This window comes from Opisthocomus hoazin, chromosome 4 (genome assembly GCF_030867145.1).
Source record: "Opisthocomus hoazin isolate bOpiHoa1 chromosome 4, bOpiHoa1.hap1, whole genome shotgun sequence".
Taxonomy (NCBI): Eukaryota; Metazoa; Chordata; class Aves; order Opisthocomiformes; family Opisthocomidae; genus Opisthocomus; species Opisthocomus hoazin.
The window spans coordinates 81,307,489-81,327,595 of record NC_134417.1 but is presented as its reverse complement, the minus strand read 5'-3'; the positions used below and the strand labels follow the sequence as shown (position 1 = coordinate 81,327,595).

Here is a 20,107-nt window from a genome sequence, read left to right as displayed (position 1 = left end):
GAAGTGTCTCAGGCAGTTTTTTCCTGTTCCTGAGTTTTTTAAACATCTGAGCAATTATGATACATGTATGACTAGCATGGCTCAATTAATCAAAACCTAGTGTATCTGACAACATACATTTCACAATAACACAAATCCTCTTTGATCTGCAATATTTTTGGGTGGTGCTTAGCTCAGTCAAGAATTTTCCTACCCAATAAAACAAGAAAAGCATACTTTTAACTTAAGAAGTGGACTCCAGGCCATGTAAAACCACAGAAAGACACATTTTTAGGGGCTTAGAACTTGTTTTATTCAAGAATCAAAGTCTGAAAGTTAGATAACCTAGAAATGCATAACACATTAATAATATTTGCTTGATGGTGGGACTGAACGGTGAATTTAGCAACTGGCAGCAGGAGGAAGAACACCACAGTGCTACATCCTGAGCATAAATTAGAAATTTTACTACACATCATTTAAGAAAAGACACATGAATTTACCATGGGAGAAATAACTATTAAGCCTAAAGACCACACTGACACATTTTCCATACAACTATTTATAGAACATTTTCCACAGAAACCTGGAAGGTTCAAAGCTAGTAAGAGCTGAACAATATTTCTTGGTTTTGAAGTTATATGACAACATTCACAGACAAAATATTTTTGCTAAGAATTCATGTGCTACTGCTTAATCATGATTTACACTCAGATTCTGAGATAAACAAAAACACTGTGGAGGAAATAACTTCTAGAAAAGTACTGCTCAATCATTGCCCTTTTTTTTTAATAAAGAACAGTTATAGTTAAGTAAATTTAGGGATTAGATTTGTGCCTTTTTTTTTATATACATGGCCTGAGTCAAGTACCATTAAAAAGTCTTGCCATTTGATTTTAGTGGGAATTTCATTAATGTCTTAGATTAGTATGTAAACTCTCAACTAAACGGTCAGGTACAGCAAATGCAAAGCAACAGTCACCTGACATTCAAGAAAAAGTTGTAGCTGATGTTCAGTAAATTATTTTCTTTCATGATGAGCACGGTGATGTTTTACATTACCATCCCTTGCTGAAAATAATAAAACATCCAGTATAGTTGACATTTTTTTCCCCCTCTCCCACTTCTTACGCTGGCTTGGGCAGTGTGAATGGCTTACACTTGCTATAGTACATTAGTAACTATTTTTGTCCCTGTGTAAAATGGGCATATTCAGAGACCAGTGATGCAACTCCCTTTCTTTTAAAAGCGGATATTACAGTGACTCAGGATACTATCTATCTTTACAGTGAAAATTATTTTGATGCATTTTATATGACTTCTGGGAAGTAACAGATAAATATTTTGATTACCCTTTCCATAATGTCGGTATTGGTCAGAGTTTTAAGCAAATACCTCTCCAAGGCTGCGTTAATTGCTGCTCTCTCCCTAACAAAATCAGAATCAACTAGAGATAAACCCAAGAAAAATACATTAGAAAATATTGCTTGAATATTTATTAAAAAACTTACCTATTCTGGATATGAACATGTCCCCTTCTCAAATCTGTATTAGCTTTCCACTGCCCTCATCTCCCTTCCTTCCTCATCCAACCCTAATAGCAAGTCCCTCTTCAAATCCCTTGGAGATTTTCCTGTATCTGTTGTCTCATATTAGTTCTAGATATCCTCTCATTTACCCCCTATTTCTACCACAAAAAAAGTGCTTTGTGTACGTTAGTGTCACTAATACGGTCATTACGCAAGAGAGAAATGAAAAAAACCCCACAGAATCGAGCCCCTGTACTGCAGAGTTTATACTGTTAGAATGACACAATTGAAGGGTGAAAACCAACAGGAAAGAGACTAAGGAGTACAAGTGCTTATATGCAACATGTAGCGCCAGGGAATACTGTAGTATTAATGGAAGAAAGCAGTCAGTCCTCTAAAAGAAATCACTGTCACTATCTTCCCAGAAATGATATCTCCATGGCTGCTTCTTTCCTTCTCTTCATGCTGATCTGTGCTTTCCATGACTAGCTTGTTTCAGTTCAAAATGCTGGTGTTTCTGTAAATTCTGTAAATCCTTCTTTGTTCTCTGTTCTCTATTTTTTTAATAATATTAAAAAGTTGGATACACAAAAGTTAATTATCTTTATGATTCATAAGTCTCAAAAAAATGACAGCTGGGCAGAAGAGACAGCTCCTATAAGCGCCTCAGACTAACCTGAAGCACGGGCTCACGTACCACTAGACACCAGAGAATCCACATATGAAAGAACGGTCCAGCTGTAGAAAATAGTTTCAGTTTTCTGGAAATCCATTCATTCATCTCTGTTACTCATGCAATCATCTTGCTTTTTTGGGACATGACTTGTTCTTCCTAGTTTAACTTAATTACAAGGGAAGATATTGTGCCGAATGAAGTACTGGATGCATCTGTGACATTACATCCATAATATGACCCATTTTATAGTTCAAAGGCAGCATGTGTAATGATACTGGCACAGTAGCAATCCAAAGTATTTTTAAAGGGTCAGGATTTCTTAGGCAGTGATAAGATTTAAAGACAGGCAGATAGGCTTGATCTACATGGCACAGGGAATAAACAGGCAAAGGGAAAAGGATGCAGCAGAGCATCTGCAATGGTCAATATCAGGGAATAGTCAAAACCCACCTGTCCTCTCCCTGCCCCCTGTAAACTGATTCTATTTAGTATTACAGTAAGAGGGCCATTAGAGTGCCTAATGTAGTGTGCAAATTACCTGCTTTTATTCAGATATGCAGTTTCTATATTATCAGCTTGCATACCTCAAAAGAGCCTATTCTCTTAATGTCAGTATGATTTATACACAAGTACCTAGCTGAATTGCAACTATATCCCACAAGGTTAAGTAAGACTGTTTCCCCCAACAATCTTCAATACCTAAGCCAAGAAGTCACTCCTTTTAAAATTACAGGCAATTGTATTGCTGGAAGATATTTAAGTACATCAAGACAGCCTCAGGAACAAACAGTTCCACATCCTTTCCTCTCCTCCCACCTCTGCTTTAATGACTTGACACAGACAAAATACAATCCTTTCCTGAGAGCAATTCTGAAGAACAATGAGTAGCTATAATAAATGAAGAGAACAGTGAAATCATTGGCAGCTTCCTAATTATACAAGGGTGAAAAAAATGCCTAAGTTCATTATGTACCATAAGGCAACTGGAGAAAAAAACAGTTTCAGAAAAAAGGCCCTTAGCATCAAGGCTGTGTTTGGAAGCAAGAGGGACAAGTCTCTACTTCCAGACAAAGTGTGAATGCTTCGGCTACAGTGAATAAAACAGACTAGGCCAATTCTAAAGAACAGCTAAGTATCTGCACCAAACCAAACAGAACCAATGCGAAGCTTCCTCAAAGCACTACTCAGAGTAGTTGTAACTGTTTATACTATCCAAAGACCCTCCTATTGATGTTACAGGCTTCATATTAAACCCCGAATCACTCAAAGACCTTAATTTGGCTTTTGCAGGGCTACTTTCAAGAAACTAATGTGATTCCAATTCAAACAAGAACCCTTTGAACAAAGTGGGACTTTATGGGGGTTTATATATTTCTATAACAAAAGTTCACCTTTATTATAATCTATGACTCAGAGCTCTCTTCAGATTCAGGACAGAATACAGTAAATTCCCTGTAGAATCACTATTGTTCATGGTATGCAAACAATTTGGCAATGTGTCTTTTTCGTTGTCAAATCATACACTCATTTTAACCTCTGAGTAGATTTGCAGACATGAGCTACCCACATACTAGGTACAGATATCTTTTTGCAGGTATGGTTTCTTCAAACATTTGTCGATGAGTAATTTTGAATGAACTACTCAAATGACTGTACTTCTGCATGTGTCTAAGTTGACAGGATGCGCACATGTATTTTTTACAACGCGAGTTAAGTCCAAGACACGATGAAGATATTGAATAAAAACAGTAATTATTACAGCAATTAAAATATAAAACTTGAGTCAGCGTTTTGCTGCTGTTCCTGACTCTTCCTACTTGCTTTATAATTTTGGGCAAGTAACTTAGCCCCTGAGTCTGCAAACCCTTTTACTTATGCTAAGTACAACAAAGAACTGTATACCGGATAACGCAGCTTTATTTACCTGACTTAACAAAATCAGGGTCTAAGCTGTTTCTGTGACTACACATATTGTTAGTATCAACAGAATTGTTCTGTTGTACTCCAATGCGGCATTATAATACAGCAAGTTTAAGAGAGTGCTTCTCTACCAGTACTAAGCACTCCTCAAAAGAAAGCATCAGTGCACATTGGAAGAACAAAAGGGAAGGCAGAAAGACTGGGATTGCTCCCTAGCGTAATTTCTGTCAGCAACTTTACCTCTGTTGCACCCTTAAACTCGACCTTTGTCTCCACGTTGCAAAACTTACAGGAAGCACCGTCCCTTTTCCTGCGCCTGAACACCTGCCGCGGTTTCCGGATGCCATGCCACAGCGGCAAGGCACACCTGAGAAGGGACGAGAGAGGCAAAACGGGAATGAACGGAGCTCTAGGTGTTTGGGCTTCCCTGCCTGACAAAGCAGCCGCGGACCAGACCTCGCGCCGCAAACCCCGCCAGACGACGGCGGAAGCGGCTCCCCCGCTCACTCCGCGTTCCCCGCTCCCTGGGGCGAGCCGTCCGAGCAACGGCGGACCGCGAGGGCAGGCCGAGCCGCCCCACCGGCGCCGAGCGCCGAGGAGCCGACGCGCTGGCGGCCCATCTCCCACTCGAGCCGCCGGCAGAGACGGGTGGGCGCTCCCACCCGCGCAGCCCCCGCCGCCCGCCGGGCCTGCGGCAGGGCTCACACGGGCCGGGCGCTCCCCACCGCCGCAAGGCACACCGAGTCACCCCGGAAAGCCCAGCCTCGCAGCGCGGCGCCCTGACGGCCGCCCCGGCGGGGCTCCGGCCGCTGGAGAGCTCCCGTGGAAGGGGCTGCCAGGGGAACCCGGTCCTGCGGCCCCACAGACGCGGCGGGGACTCAGCCGCTACTGAGGAGGGGATGAGCTAGCCCCGGCCGGCGGCGGCCTCGCCCGCTCCCGCCGCCTCGCGCCACCTGCCAGCTCGCTCCGAGCGCAACCGCCCCGCCCCACCCGCAACGGCCGCCGCTCGAGGCGGCAGCTCGCCCTCTCATTGGTCCCCTGGCCCGCCCGTCAGCCGCCGCTCCCGAAGGGGCGTTGGAGGGCGGTGCGGCGCCGCGCAGGGCTGTCAGCGGGAGCGGGAGAGGAAGAGGCGGGCGGGCGGCCGCGATGTGAGCGCTGCATCTCTCCTCACCTTTTTTTTTTATTTTTTTTTCCTTTCCCAGGCTTTCCCCCACAGCCGCCTCCTCCCCTCTCTTTTTTCTACAGAAGTACACCCGTCTGCAAACACACACCTACACCGGGTTTTTTCGGGTTGTTTTTCCGCAGAGGCCACGTACTCGCTCCGGCGGAGCGCGCACCTCGGGTAGCAGGGCAGAGCCCCGCGGCCAGGGGCTTCCTCAGCGACCGCGCCCCGTCTCGACAGCCGGAGCCGCCCCCGCCGCGCCATGGATCACCAGCCGAAGTTCTTCGAGAACCTGTCGGGCACCGGGAAGGCCATCGGCGTGCTGACCAGCGGCGGCGATGCCCAAGGTAGCTGCTCACGCCGCTCTCTCCGGGAGCGAGGGGAGGAGGAGGGGAAGGAGATGGGGGGGGGGGGGGGGGGGGGGACGGAGGGTGAAGTTGGGGAGCCCCTCGGGGGACGGCGTGAGGGAGGCGGGAGGGCGAAGGGCCCCCCCAGGCAGGCAGGGCGCCCATGCGGGAGGCCGGGGAAGGAGGCGGTGGGTGTAGCAGCGCCTGCGAGAAGGGCGTGGAGAGCGTGGGCTGCCTGCGGGAAGCCGCGCCTGCAGGGGCACCCGGCGGCGGCGGGGAGAGAGGGCGCTGGAGGAACGGGGCGCTCCGGATGGCCGTCGTTCTCGGGCTCCTCTTCCCGTGTTGGCCTGCGAGCTCTCTGACTAAGACCATTTAAAACATGAAGATCGTTTTTTCGCGACCTGGACGCCTGCGATGCAAACATCCCCTCATCCTTCCTCCTCCCTCCCTTTCTCATTTCCTCAGAGCCTGCCTTGGCGGGGAGGAGGCTGATAAACGCTCCGACAACTCTTGCTGCCGAAACGCCCTCACCCCTGGGGAGCTGGTGGGGAGAGGGGCGTGAGGCGGGGGAGCGGGGAGGCCGTGCTGCCCTGCAGGGCGGGCGGGAGGCCGGCTGCGCTGCTGGGGCTCTGCCCGCCCTCGCCCCGTCTGCTCCCACTTCGTGCTGGCACCGGGAGTTGTGTTCTGTGCTCCTGCCCGGGAGTTGGAGCGCTCGGATGGTAGTTGGCTCTCTAGCCCCGTAGGAGTGCGTTGGAAACGTGTTTCACCTCCTAAAATCTCTGAAGTGTAGAGGGAGTCCTCGCTACAGGAGAGGGCGAACAAAAGACCTGTAGACATGAAGAAGGGAGGGAAAGAAGAGAGACTTGATCGCAGTACCCTTAGTCATGAAGGCTTGATTTCCTACGCTTTCGTTTCCCCTTTTCTAACAGAAAATCTCCTTTACATTAGCAGTTGGAAGTTTCAGTTAATTAAGTTTTCAACTGTGCAATGCTCGGTGCTATTTGAGAGGACTGTTGCTCTGCCTTTGCCAGAGGAGTTCAGTGATCCTCGCTGTTAGCTCCCTCCCTTCAATTACGTTTTTTCTTCCCCCCCCCGGGGAGTGTCTCTCGGGGGGAGCCTCTCTCTCCTCGGTGCGCGGGCCCGGCAGTTTGAGGGCCGTTTCCCCCGGTTCTAGGCCGGCGGCCGCGGCCGGGGCGGTCTCCCCGCTTCCCCGGGACGCGAGGGGCCGCCGGCCCTCCCGGCGCGCGCCCACGAGGCGGCTGCTCGCGCGGAGCCGCGTCCCGGCGCTCCCCCCCAGCCGCCGGTGCGTACGTGATCTGCGGCGAGTCGCTGCGGATGCCGCCTCCTTGCGTCACCGCGGCCGGGAGAAGCATCCTCCCTCCCTGCCTCCCTCCGTCTGCCCGCAGCAATAACGGGCACCCCCCGCCCGGGCTTGCCTGGGACCGTCCGAAACCCCTTCTGGTCAGGGGCGGAAGGGATGTGCCGCCGATCGCAGAGGAGGATGTTGCAGTTCCGGAGAAAATGCAAGCTGATGCCCGCAAATGGCTTCTCCCTCGCCCCTCGGTGGGGTTATGCTTGTTAAAGTTTTACCCGCAGTTTGCTCTCAATGTCATGAATTCCACTGCTAAATGGTTCTAGGAGGGACTGTGAATCGAGGCATCGCTGTTTTAATAGTCTGGTTGAATCGCCATTTTAATTTTAAAGTGTGACAGGGCATGGCCTGAAGCAGCAGCATGTTCGTCAAGAGGCTGAGTCCTGCTGCTTGCTTCCGCGTGGCTGGAGATTATATAATGCCGCAGCAGATGTATCGCTTTATAAAAAGTATTAATCTGCACTGGCCACTGTGTGAATTAAAGCATTTAATTGACTTGCAGAATCCATGGGTAACATCTAGACTTTATTATCTGGCAGATTGCAACTGGAGCATATTTACATGGAGGGATAAAAAGTAACTGTCTGTGAAAGTTGCTGTCTGAAGAGCAAGCTTGTCACAAAGACCAAACAAATTGAACTGGATGCTTTCCAAGTTGTTTTGTAGGCAGCATTGTCCTAACTTAGAAGAACAGGAAAAAAACAAAGAAAAATTAACATTTCAGAACTTGATCATTTCAACTGAATCACACAACACGGCTGAAGTTCGTAACCCTTACTGTCTTGGTAACAGTATAGACTTGTAAAATATGCAAACTCAAGTCTGTTTGCATGCTAGGTTAGGAGTTAGAGAACAGACAGAATGAGTCATGCCCTGTCAAGGTCATTTGCCCTCTGTAGGAGAGGCAAATTCGCCCTCTGTGTGAGAGAAATGAAGTTGTGAAGTATAAGCAGAAGGAAATATGCTGCTGTTAATGCAGAGTTGATTGAAAATAGATGTTCAAGCAAACTGTAGATGAGGCAAAACTGCTAACTCTGAAGTAGGCAACAAAAAGTACTAAGGTAAAAAAAAGAACAGTTCCAGTCTCCTGTTTTGGTTGTTTTTTAGATTTGTTAGACACTAGAAATCTATGTGTAATGCAGACTACACTCAAAGGAAATTGAGTGGAAAGAACATCCATTAGTGTTGCAGTAAACATGTAATCTTCATATCAGTAGGTGCCTTGATTTACATTGGGCTATAAATCTTAGCCTAGAACAAAATATATTTGAAATTATTTTAAAATAGAAGTTACTGCCTTTGCCATTATTGTACTTTTTAAAAATTTAGAAGTAGCATTACATAAATTATACAAGCCTTTCCATTGATAGGGCACATCAAATTTTAAATTACTTCTCCACATTTGTGGTATTTCCTTGCAAGGTTTTTTTGTTTGTCCTTTTTACTACCTGGTATATGACATTGTGGAACCATTAGTTTAGTTTAGTCACCATATTTTAAACACAGGTATATTCTTTTGTTTGGTGCAGTTAGAGAATTCATCGATGATTTATTACACAGGAAAAAGATTTGTATTTTGTACACTTAACATATGTAAGTACTAAACTTGACAGTCCGTCACTTTAGCTAGCCAGCTGTTAAATTGTGAACTAAAACAAGTACTTTCTATCATAAATACAAGTACCTTGAGAGGCAAAATAAGTTTTGACAACTGATTCTCAAAATTTAATTGTTAATTCAATTTCTGAACTATTTCTAAATTGTAGTGGTTGCAGCTCAGAAAGGTGGACTAATAAATAGATTTCAAGGCATGCTTCTGTCTTCACTTTGTGGGACTCTTTGGCTGTGGTCTGCTTCAGGTCATGAAGTACACTGGTTGTATTTTTATGTGGGTTACCAGTGGCTGCCACAGACAATTTTGAACACTGTAGGTCACGTATGTTCGTTCAACCTCCAATCAGACTTCTTATTCTAGGACCGTGATAGGTTGGGCACAGCAGCAGGAGCAATGTCATGTGAAAGCTTCTGGAAGGAGACGATTGTGTACTGTTGGGAAATTATGTGTTTGTGGCTACTTCAAGCTGTTGCCCGATTTACTGGCTCAGGATTATTGTCTTTGAATGTGACCGCGTTATTTTTGAGACAAACTCAAAGATTTACTGTTGTTGAAGACAGCAGAAGTAAGGGACTTATGGATTACATGGAAACGGTCTGGAATGTCATAGACCATGACTGCTGAAGTAAAGATCTACATATCTCTATGTTAGAAGCATTACAGGCTTCACAACATTTCAAGGCATATTTAGTATAGTAATGTAGATGTACTGCTCTTGTCCTGGTAAGTTACATTGGAAGAAGAAATGTTGCCACTGAACAAATAAAAAAAACAAGTCCACTCGTTCAGCAAATATTTGGCTTAGAAACAGCTAAAAGAACCCTATAGCCTCTTGGATTTCAGAGCTTTGGAATACCACAGTGCTTGACTGTGAAAGCAAAGTTCTACGTTCTACAGGGGTTGGAAGGGACCTCTATGAGTCATCTAGTCCAACCCCCCTGCTGAAGCAGGGTCACCTACAGCAGGCTGCACAGGGCCTTGTCCAGGTGGGTCTTGAATATCTCCAGAGAAGGAGACTCCACAGCCTCCCTGGGCAGCCTGTTTCACGGCTCCGTCACCCTCAGAGTGAAGAAGTTCTTCCTCATGTTCAGGTGGAACTTCCTATGCTTCAGTTTGTGCCCGTTGCCCCTTGTCCTATTGCTGGGCACCACTGAAAAGAGTTTGACCCCATCCTCCTGACACCCACCCGTGAGATATTTATGGGCATTTATCAGGTCCCCTCTCAGCCTTCTCTTCTTCAGGCTTAACAAGCCCAGCTCCCTCAGCCTTTCCTCATAGGAGAGATGCTCCAGTCCCCTCACTATCCTCGTAGCTCTCCGCTGGACTCTCTCCAAGAGAGACATATTTAATATGTCTCAAGACATATTTAATATTGTAGTGCAGATGTACTGATTTTGTCCTGGTAACATATGATGGAAAAAGAAATTTAGCCACTGAACAAACAAGACAAAAAATAAAACCAAACCCACCAAAAGACAGCAAACCAGAACAACCCACACTCCTTTTATATCATCCAAATTACAGTGTTTATTTCTTAGCACCTATGTAAATTGAAGATAGTCACAAGGAATTTTTGAATGCTAGCCCTCCAGAAAGGAACCTTCTCCAGCAAATAATAATCATAGAATCATAGAATGGTTTGGGTTGGAAGGGACCTTAAAGATCATCTAGTTCCAGCCCCCCTGCCGTGGGCAGAGACACCTTTCACTAGAGCAGGTTGCTCAAAGCCCCATCCAACCTGGCCTGGGGGCCAACACTGCCAGCGCAGGGGCATCCACAGCTTCTCCGGACAACCTGACAACCTGTGCCAGTGCCTCACCACCCTCAGAGTAAAGAATTTCTTCCTTAATGTCTAACCTAAATGTACCCTCTTTCAGTTTAAAGGCATTACGCCTTGTCCTATCACTACATGCCCTTGTCAAAAGCCCCTCTCCAGCTTTCTTGTAGTCCCCTTTCAGGTACTGGAATGCTGCTGTAATCTGTGTGTATATAGACATATATATAAATTGTGTATATATGCCCATATTTATAATATTATAAATATAATTTGTATGTAAAATTAAGGAATGTACTCATTAATGGATGAGTGCAACTGTTTAAAGGCATTTAATATTTTGGAGGAACTGCTTCTATAATTAGTGGATTGTATGATTGAAACTAGTTTTTTTAAATTTTGATGGAGGACGTGTATGTAGTCTAGATGGTATTCTACTGTGTACATTTGTGCAGTAAAATGTTCTGATATAATACAGTGTTACTGTTTAGAAAAATTGTATAGTGTTTTTTTTCAGGTATCTAGAATAATTATTGTGATTATATGCAATAAAATCTGTTGTGCAATTAGAAGTAAATGGAACACACAAGTTGTTTTCTCAATGATTTGTTCGGTTCTTGTATTTGATGGTTTCTTCTCATCTTTCCTTTTGATGATTGTAGGCTCTTACACCATTACCGATAAATGCATTTGCATACTTGAATGAACTCTTTCTGTTTGGTAACGTTTAGACATTGTCCTTAGCGTCTGTGTTTTGCTCTGTAGTCTTTTAAGTCTGAATCTTTATTCAGGGTAGCACTTAGGCATATGCGCTAAATTATTAAGCATTCGTTAAAGCCAATGTTTATCTGTAAAACTGGTAGTATTTAAGTGTTTCTTGATGCTTGTCCAGGATGTATAGTTTTGATTTTTCTTTCATATGGTTAGTATTACAGTTCTTTATTTAAAGGGCTTTCTACCCGACAGAAGTTAGGAAAACTTGGCTTAAACACCAAATAGTGTTTTCATTTTACTCAAACTCCTCTGTTGTAGTGGTGCATATGTACATGGAACAGGATGTAGGCACAGAAGAGGAATATTATTTGTGGGAAGGGAGCGTCTTTAAAATAATTCAAAGATTTCTGTAGTACTGTTTGTAATCCTGCTATTAATTATTGCTTTCAAAGACAATGGAATAGACAATATCAAGACGGATAGTAAATTATCAACTCAAATTAATTTCAGACATTATGTAAGGCCATGTAAGTAGTTGCGAATTACTTCACTGAATCCAAAAGAGCAAAAGAAATCTTTTCCTCTGTCAAAGGCTTTAATGCAAATGCAAGTGATAATTCAGAAAGATTTTAAATAATTCTTATGTTATAAAAAAATACTGGTTTTACCCACGGCTTTCTTTTGAAGCTGCTATTCTAATCCTATATGTTATCAGGCTATATTTGTTATTCAGAACTAAATCCCTGGTTAACTGAGTAAATCTCTTTTTCAGCAATAAGCATATAATTACATTTCATAGTCATGGTAATTCACAAATGCTGTTCTAAGACTCCACAAATAATCAAATACAGCAACATTTTGTTAGACAAGTTCTACAGAGACTTCGTGAAATTCTCTGTATTTACATACTTGAATCACTGCAAGCAATGTATTCAGGTTTAGACAGCCAACAGGTAAAAGTCTAAAGCTTCAGTGTTTGAACTGTATTTTGTACGTATCAAATTGTAACATTCTTCGGTCATCAGCTCTTCTGAAATGGAAGCCCCTTCTTTAGGAGCTTGCCAACAGACATTGAAGTCCTTTTCCTGTATAGAGACATAAAATACGCATTGCCAAATAATAGTAAAATGTATGTTGCATAAACTTGTAATGTTACAGTGGTGGTACTGAGGAGATGCTTTCTCTCTGTAATATGTAGGGTGTTTTTCCTGGGCTTTTGCCCTTTCTTGCAGCAGGTAAATTAGGAATTTTAGCAGTTTTTCCTGTAAGATGTGGAAACTGGAAAGTAGTTGCTAGGAAAGTATGTGGCTGTTTTATTAATATATTCAAATGGAAAGAATTAATGGATTTGTCATTTTGAGAAATAAATGCTTAGTTTTACTCAGTTTTAGAAGAAGTATGAACATTAAGCCAAAGCAACGTTTGTAGGCTAATTTACACATGACAAAGATGTGGCAGATCTAGAGATTTTTTAAGGAGAACAGAGTAACTACGCTTCTTTAAAATACACGGATTAAGAGACGTGCATGCTAAAGATAAAAGCTAGGATACATGACCAGTAAAGCAGAAACATGAGTAAGAAGCATATAAAAGACAAGTAGGTATCTTTGGTGATGTGAATGTTTATGTTTAATGTCTTCCTATTTTATTAAATATTTACCTTTGCTGACAAAACTATTCTGCTTTAGCCCGTCTGGATCACAGATGCTTTTTCTTTATTACAATTGTATTGATGCCGTCAAAAGCCGGAATTGAAGACTCAATAGTCGGCAGACTATTAAGCAGGTATTCTTTATTGTGGCGCCGGGCACATGGGGGATCTCTCCTCCAAATGTGTGCACCGAAGAGACACAGTTACTAGGTATTTATGCTATGTTAACATACATATTAATTACATTTCCAAGAAATGTTTATCATAGTAATGGCTTTTCTGAGAATTCATTAATATATGGTAATGTCCGTCGCACATGTTTCTTTGGCGTCTCTCGGCGGGCATTTGCTATCATCTGAATTGCATTGTAATATAAGTTCTCTCTCCAAGCGTTTACTAAAAAGCCTAGGTTTAACAAAGTTACCGCCGCAATCATAGTTTCAAACTGCCAGCCTTTTGGACCATCCATCCTAGTTTTAGGAGCCTTCTTCACTCAGGAATAATGGATCCAGGCCGGTTGTTCTCCAATCTTGATTGCAGTGAAGGTGGTCAGCAATACCTGGTAAGGTCCATTCCACCTCTCTCTCAGTGGATCACCTGAAAAATTCTCTTTAACATAAACCCAATCTCCAGGGCTAAACGGATGGATCGAGTGATCTACCCCTTTAGCCCTGATACCCAAAACATTTTTACTAATTTTTTCTAATTGTTTTCCCAAGGATATAGGATAATTCTGTAGATACTGATTTCCCAACTGGTTCAAATCTTCCGCCTGATATTTAGCCTGATATGGTCTCCCATATACTATCTCAAAAGGGCTCAAATTTTCTTTGGCCCTAGGTTTTACACGTATCCGAAGTAGTGCAATAGGCAATGCTTGGTACTAATATAGATTCACTTCTTGGCATATTTTTGCTATCTGTTGTTTTATCATGTGGTTCATCTTTTCTACTTGCCCACTGGCTTGTGGTCTGTAGGGTGTATGTAACTGCCAATTGATTCCTAACAGTTTGCTGACCTGTTGCACTACTTCTGCACAAAAATGCGTCCCCCTATCTGAGGAGATAATTGTCGGTACCCCAAATCGATGTATTATTTCATTTAATAATACCTTAGTTACTTCCCTTGCTTTATTTGTTCTACAAGGGAATGCTTCTGGCCAACCTGAAAAGGTATCCGTGAGTATTAATAAGTACCTTTACCCTCCTTTTCTTGGAAGTTCAGAGAAATCAGTTTGCCAATGTTCTCCCGGTATACTTCCCTTCCCAATACTTCCTAATTGTATCTGGTTACCTGTATTTGGGTTATTTTTAAACATGTTTCACATTGTTGGGTTACTTGTCGGACTGTAGTATACAAATTGTTCCCTATTAATTTCTGATTTAAAAATTTATACAGGGAGTCTGCTCCCCAGTGTGTCCTATTGTGTTCTTCTTTAACCACCCCCCATATCTGTTTAGCAGGGATTATAATTCTGCCATCACTTAAGTAGGCCCACCCCTGGGATGGAATTTGTCCTCCTAATCCCTCTAGTAATTCTTCATCATCTTTAGAATACTCAACATTTTCTTGGTCACTCAGGTTTCTATTTCTGTTATCTGGAATTAAGACTAAAATCTCTTGCATTCTTTCTGCTGCCTGTTTAGCTTCATAGCCAGCCAACCTGTTACCTCTTTCCTGGTCAGTGTTACCCTTCAGGTGTCCTCGGCAGTGCACGATGGCAACTCTTGTTGGTAGCTGAATGGCTTCTAATAGTCGAAGGATTTCATCAGCATATTTAATCTGCTTCCCTTGAGCAGTTAGTAGTCCTCGCCCCTTCCAAATTGTCGCATGAGTGTGGACAACTCCAAAGGCATATTTGGAATCTGTCCATATATTTATCTTTTTCCTTTTGTTAACTCCAGAGCCCTAGTTAGGGCAATAATTTCAGCCTTTTGAGCTGATGTTCCAGCAGGTAGTGATTGAGACTAAACTGCTTCGTCTGCTGTTGTCACCGCATACCTGGCCTTTCGAATACCTTGTCCGACAATGCTGCTTCCATCTGTGAACCAGGAGTCCTGTGCATCTTCCAGGGGTTCCTCTTTCAAATCTGGTCTGCTGGAGTACACAGCCTCTATGGTTTCTAAGCAATCATGTACCAATGGTTCAGAGATTGATCCGCTGAGAAAAGAAGCTGGGTTCGTAATATTAGTTACTACAATATTAATATTCTCTGATTCAATTAGAATGGCCTGATATCTTGGAAATTGGGATGGGGAAAGCCAGTAGTTCCCTTTTTGTTGCAGTAGAGCTGATACACTGTGTGAGATCGGTACTGTGATCTTTTGGTCCAAGGTGAATTTTCAGGCTTCCTGAATAGTCAAGACCACGGCCGCCACAGCTTGCAGACATCCTGGCCATCCTTTGCTTACTCCATCCAGCTGTTTAGAAGAAAACAGCCAGAAGCATTTAGTAACATCAGGCAGGCCCAGAGCCGGGGCCTTCATTAGATCTTGCTTAAGTGTCTGAAATGCGTTTTGAGCTTCTTTGGACCAGATCAGTCAGGTGGGGTTGTTTTTCAAAAGTTCACATAAGGGTCTCACTATTATTCCGTAATTATAAATTCATAACCAGCACCAACCTGTCAGTCCCAGTAAGGTCCTGAGCTCTTTTACCGTCTGACGGAGGGGAGTCCTGCAGATGGCTTCATTCTGTTCTGTTCCTAGTTCTCTTTGTCCAGACAGCTTGCATCCAAGGTAGGTTACCCGTTGCCGCACCATCTGAGTTTTCTGTTGAGAGACTTGATACCCATTTAATCTCAAAAACTTTAACAAACTGATAGTCTACTGTATACAGTCAGGTTTTGTTTCAGTTGCTACTAATGTCATCTACATGCTGTAAAAGGGTTCCATGTCTGGAGGGAGGGTTCCATGCTTCAAGTTCTCGTGCTAGTTGATTTCCAAAGATCTTTGGGCTGTTCTTAAAACCTTGGGGTAACACTGTCCAGGCAAGCTGGGTTTTTTCTACCCGTGGTAGGATTTTCCCACTCAAATGTAAATAAATTCAGACTTTCTTTGGCTAAAGGCAGACAGAAGAATGCATCATTTAAATCCAATACCGTAAACCATACTTGCTTCCACATGGTGTACGTCCCTAACAATCTTATTCACTTCTCTTAAATCCTGTACTATCCATACTATCCAATAAGTTCCATCTGATTTTTGCTTTTTTTTTTTTGTTTTGTTTTTACTGGTAACACAGGAGTATTGTATTCTGATTCACACTCCACTAGTAGTCCATACTGTAAAAAGTTACCTTGTTTCCCCTCTTTTTCATTTCGTTTTTCTGTTGCTTAAGAGCTTTGCTTTTTTTTTTTCCTTCATTTAGAGCAGCAGCTAGCAAAGCAGCTTGTAACTTGATACCTCTCTGTTCTAATCACTTTACACAAGCCTTTGTAAAATCCAGAGGGGTTTTCCTTTGTTTTTTTTTTTCTTTTCAATACCTCGTTAAACTTTTCATGTCCTGTACTTTTTAATTGTCCACAAAACCGCATCAATTCTAACAACATATCATAATTCAATTAATTGTTTCCTTGTGAGGGGATCACCTCCCTCCGAAGCTCATGTTACAATAAAATAACTTCTCAACTTCTCCACCAATCGGTTAACACAACACACACACACACACAGACACACACACACACACACACAAAATCTAGAAGCTATCTTTTAAAATCCTTCTATTTACAAACTGTATCACCTAAGTACAACGATATATACAGGCAAACCACTTCAGTTAACATGTTTATATACATAGAGCTCTTGCAAAACAATATATACAGTATATTGAGTACATACACCAAAACCAGAATCCCTAAATGATCAATCAATGCCAAATAACTAGAGAACTTGTAACCCCACAATATATACCAACTTGTAAGTATTTTAAAACCAATCCCCAAATTCCCAACTCAATTCCTAAATCATGCCGATTTTCTTTAAGCAAACCAAACCCCATACATTATTAAGATGTTGTCAAGTGAGGAGTCTCCCCCTACTTTTCCCAATGTTGCCGTCTAGATCCTGGGAGAGACTCTCAAAATCCCCCCCACGGGAAGACCCTGCACTGATACTTAAGAAATCATAAACCATGGCCCCGATGAATCAGAGTTTAAATACAACAGTCCCAAGTCAAAAACCGGAAATCGGCAGAACATACTAAACGTACGTGGTGGTTTTTTTTCTTTTTTTTTTCCTTCACCATTTTTTTCCCTTTTTTTTCTTTTTCTTTTTTTTTTTTTTTTTTTTTTTGACTTATTTGTCTTTCACACAGAGGCTTCATACACAGTCACACAAGCTTTCCAATGTGCTAGAGTACATCCTAAGGGGCTTTTCTTTAAAATACCACTGCTTTGCTGTCCCCCATTTTACTTTGTTGATTCTGTACTTCTGTTAGTCTTTATCTTAACAATTTTAATCTGTCGTCCCCTTCTGTCCCGCTCTGACCACGTTCCAAAAATGTCACAATTAATATTCTGGTCAGGAGAAAAGAGGTTCACCGTGCAAGGTTTTTTTTTTGGTTTGGTTTTTTTTTTTTTTTTTTGGTTTTTACGATGCCTGATGGGTATGTTAACAAGCCAGTATCCGAGATATCCGATATCTGAGTTCAATACCAACAAATCCGTATCGCCACGAGTACAACTTAAGCGGGTTTCCTAAGCGTACCGTACCGAATGTACGTTATTACAGAAGTACAAAAATTAACCCGTGCCTGCACCAACGCACGACTACCAAAAGCACGTTACTACAGAAGTGCAAAGCTTAAACCGTGCCTGCACCAACGCACAACTACCAAAAGTACGTTATTACAGAAGTACAAAGCTTAACCCATGCTTGTACCAACGCACAATTACCAAAAGCACATTATTACAGAAGTGCAAAGCTTAACCCGTGCCTGCACCAACGCACAACTAACTACCAAAAGCACGTTATTACAGAAGTGCAGAGCTTAATCCATGCATGTACCAACGCACAACTGACTACCAAAAGCACGTTATTACAGAAGTACAAACTTAACCCGTGCCTGCACCAACGTACCAAGACGTACACCCTCAGGCACTAGTAGCCTGGTGTACAGCGCTCAGTGTAGGACGTCTCCTACGACTTACGAGAACTCTCCAAATGACCGGTCTCACATACCAAAACAGAGAAAGAAAGGAAAAAAAAAAAGAATACCTTTACTCGTTTAGATGGTCCTTGTCTGCTCCCGCAGTGATCCCAGTGAGGCGAGGAGTCCCTCTGGGAAATCCCGGGGGTACCCTAGGGAGTCCTGTTCTCAACGGGTCCTGCAGCCGAGCAGAGTGGGTCCCATCTGGGGTGCCAGAAATGATGCCGTCAAAAGCCGGAATTGAAGACTCAATAGTCGGCAGACTATTAAGCAGGTATTCTTTATTGCGGCGCCGGGCACACGGGGGAACTCTCCTCCAAAGGTGTGCACCGAAGAGACACAGTTACTAGGTATTTATGCTATGTTAACATACATATTAATTACATTTCCAAGAAAAGTTTATCATAGTAATGGCTTTTCCGAGAATTCATTAATATATGGTAATGTCCGTCGCACATGTTTGTTTGGTGTCTCTCGGCAGGGGTCTTCAGATTATTCTGCAGCCTCCTTGTCTCTGTAGTTTGCATACCTGTTCTCCCAAGGCCCAGGCGCCTAAAGGGATTATTCAGGAGTCCCTTGTCTTGCAACCGTCCGAATTATTCACAAAGAACCAAGACTTGTTTCTGACCACCTGAAGTGATAACATCCCCTACATGTTACATTTGTTACATTTACAGTTATCAGTATACTTTGCATAGAGAGACTACTGCTGAGTGAGACACCAGAGTCTTTATAACTGAATATATATATTAGATACCTGGAACAGTGTTTCTTCTCAGGTGCCGAACGGGAGAGGTGACAGAGTGGAACCTCAAGAACAGAAGGTTCTTAAAGGGCAGTTCTAAGTAGTCCTCACCCAGTGAGGATGAACTTTTTCCCTTCAGAAAATGAACCATTTACCTGCTCTTCTAGAATTCTGCAGCTAAATGGATAATATAAAAAGTTGTTCTTATGTCTAAAAAGAAACTCTCCGCAAACAAACCCAAATGAACAACGACAACACCCGCCTCCCCTTCCGCCCAAAAAAACCCCAATCCCAGACTACCAAAAACCTCCCTACCAACCAAGAACAACAAAATAAAACCTCCCATGTAACATGTTGTGGGTTAATAGAAGCAAGCTGTGGACTTTGATGAAAGGAGTAGCTTGAGTTGTATCTTCCTCGTTTGGGGAAAATGGCAGTGCTGTGAAGAACTGTCAGGTTTATAAACTTAAGGGCCTTTGTCTCTGCTTTCCAGGGGACATTGTGTGTAGGTGGGGTGTTCGTTTTGTTACGAGAACTGTTTCACTGAGGAGATAACTTTGCTCTGTGTAGTAGATGTGTTTTAATCTGAGATTTAGTATGCTAGCTTTCTTTTCAGTACAGCCTGTCAGATGAGATTCTCTGCTTTTCTTAGGCATCATCCAGTTCATCGTGCGGAGCTGTGCTTTTAGCTCTCTTGGCATTTGAGAACTTTTTCCAGCTCTGCCACAAGGCTGACTCTGGCTGAGAGAATTCTTGCTGTTATTTCTTAATGTAGACTTGATGTGAAAAAACTGTTACTCGTGATTTTAATCTTAAGGCTAAGTGACATCTATACAAACAACAAAGCAACTTTTGGTTTTGGCAAACTTAATTTTTTGTTTCGCATTGGGCAACTACAGGGACTTTCTGGTATGTTCCTAAGTAACAGATGCTGTAGAAAACCTCAGTCTCATTCTTTATTCGGACAGGTAAGATTTTCTAGCTCGGTATTTTTTCCGGTAATGGTGGATGGTGTAGGAACAGATCTTTATGGTTTACTGTGTTATGAGTTTATATATTCTAGTTACCAACTTTTTGTATCTCCAGATAGATGAACACTTAACATCTGTGTCGAACAGCAAAGCTGAGCTACTACTTTGCTATTTTGGTATTAAGTGCAACAGATTTGGAGAAGTGGTGCCCAGTCTTTTAGATTGTCATGTTTTGTGCATCCCTTTTCAACTGATGTGCTAAGGCTATTTCTTTCAGCGTAGCCTAACTACTTCTGTCCTCGTGGTTTGCATAATCTCTTGTGTCTATTTACATGGTATGGAAGCAATTAATTTATTACTTTTGGGAACCTCCTGAATAATGAGTAAGGTAACACAATATCTGAAGGGACTGGTTATAACAGAAGTTTCTTTGACCCATGTAGGGGGGCCAGTGGAACTTTCACTATTGCTCAGGAGGTTAAGTGGCTGACTTGGACTTCAATTGAA

General features: G+C 42.9%; 1 protein-coding gene across 5 annotated transcripts in view; it reads left to right on the top strand.

Annotated features, from left to right (window-relative positions):
- The first annotated feature begins 5,163 nt into the window (after positions 1-5,163).
- Positions 5,164-20,107, top strand: part of PFKP (phosphofructokinase, platelet) — a 55,240-nt gene continuing 40,296 nt past the window's right edge. For 3 of the 5 annotated variants that reach the window (XM_075419718.1, XM_075419717.1, XM_075419716.1), the window contains exon 1: positions 5,259-5,613. In XM_075419718.1, the coding sequence (XP_075275833.1) occupies positions 5,529-5,613 (85 nt within the window). In that variant the 5' untranslated portion in view covers positions 5,259-5,528. The other 2 variants (XM_075419714.1, XM_075419713.1) reach the window with 1 other exon arrangement.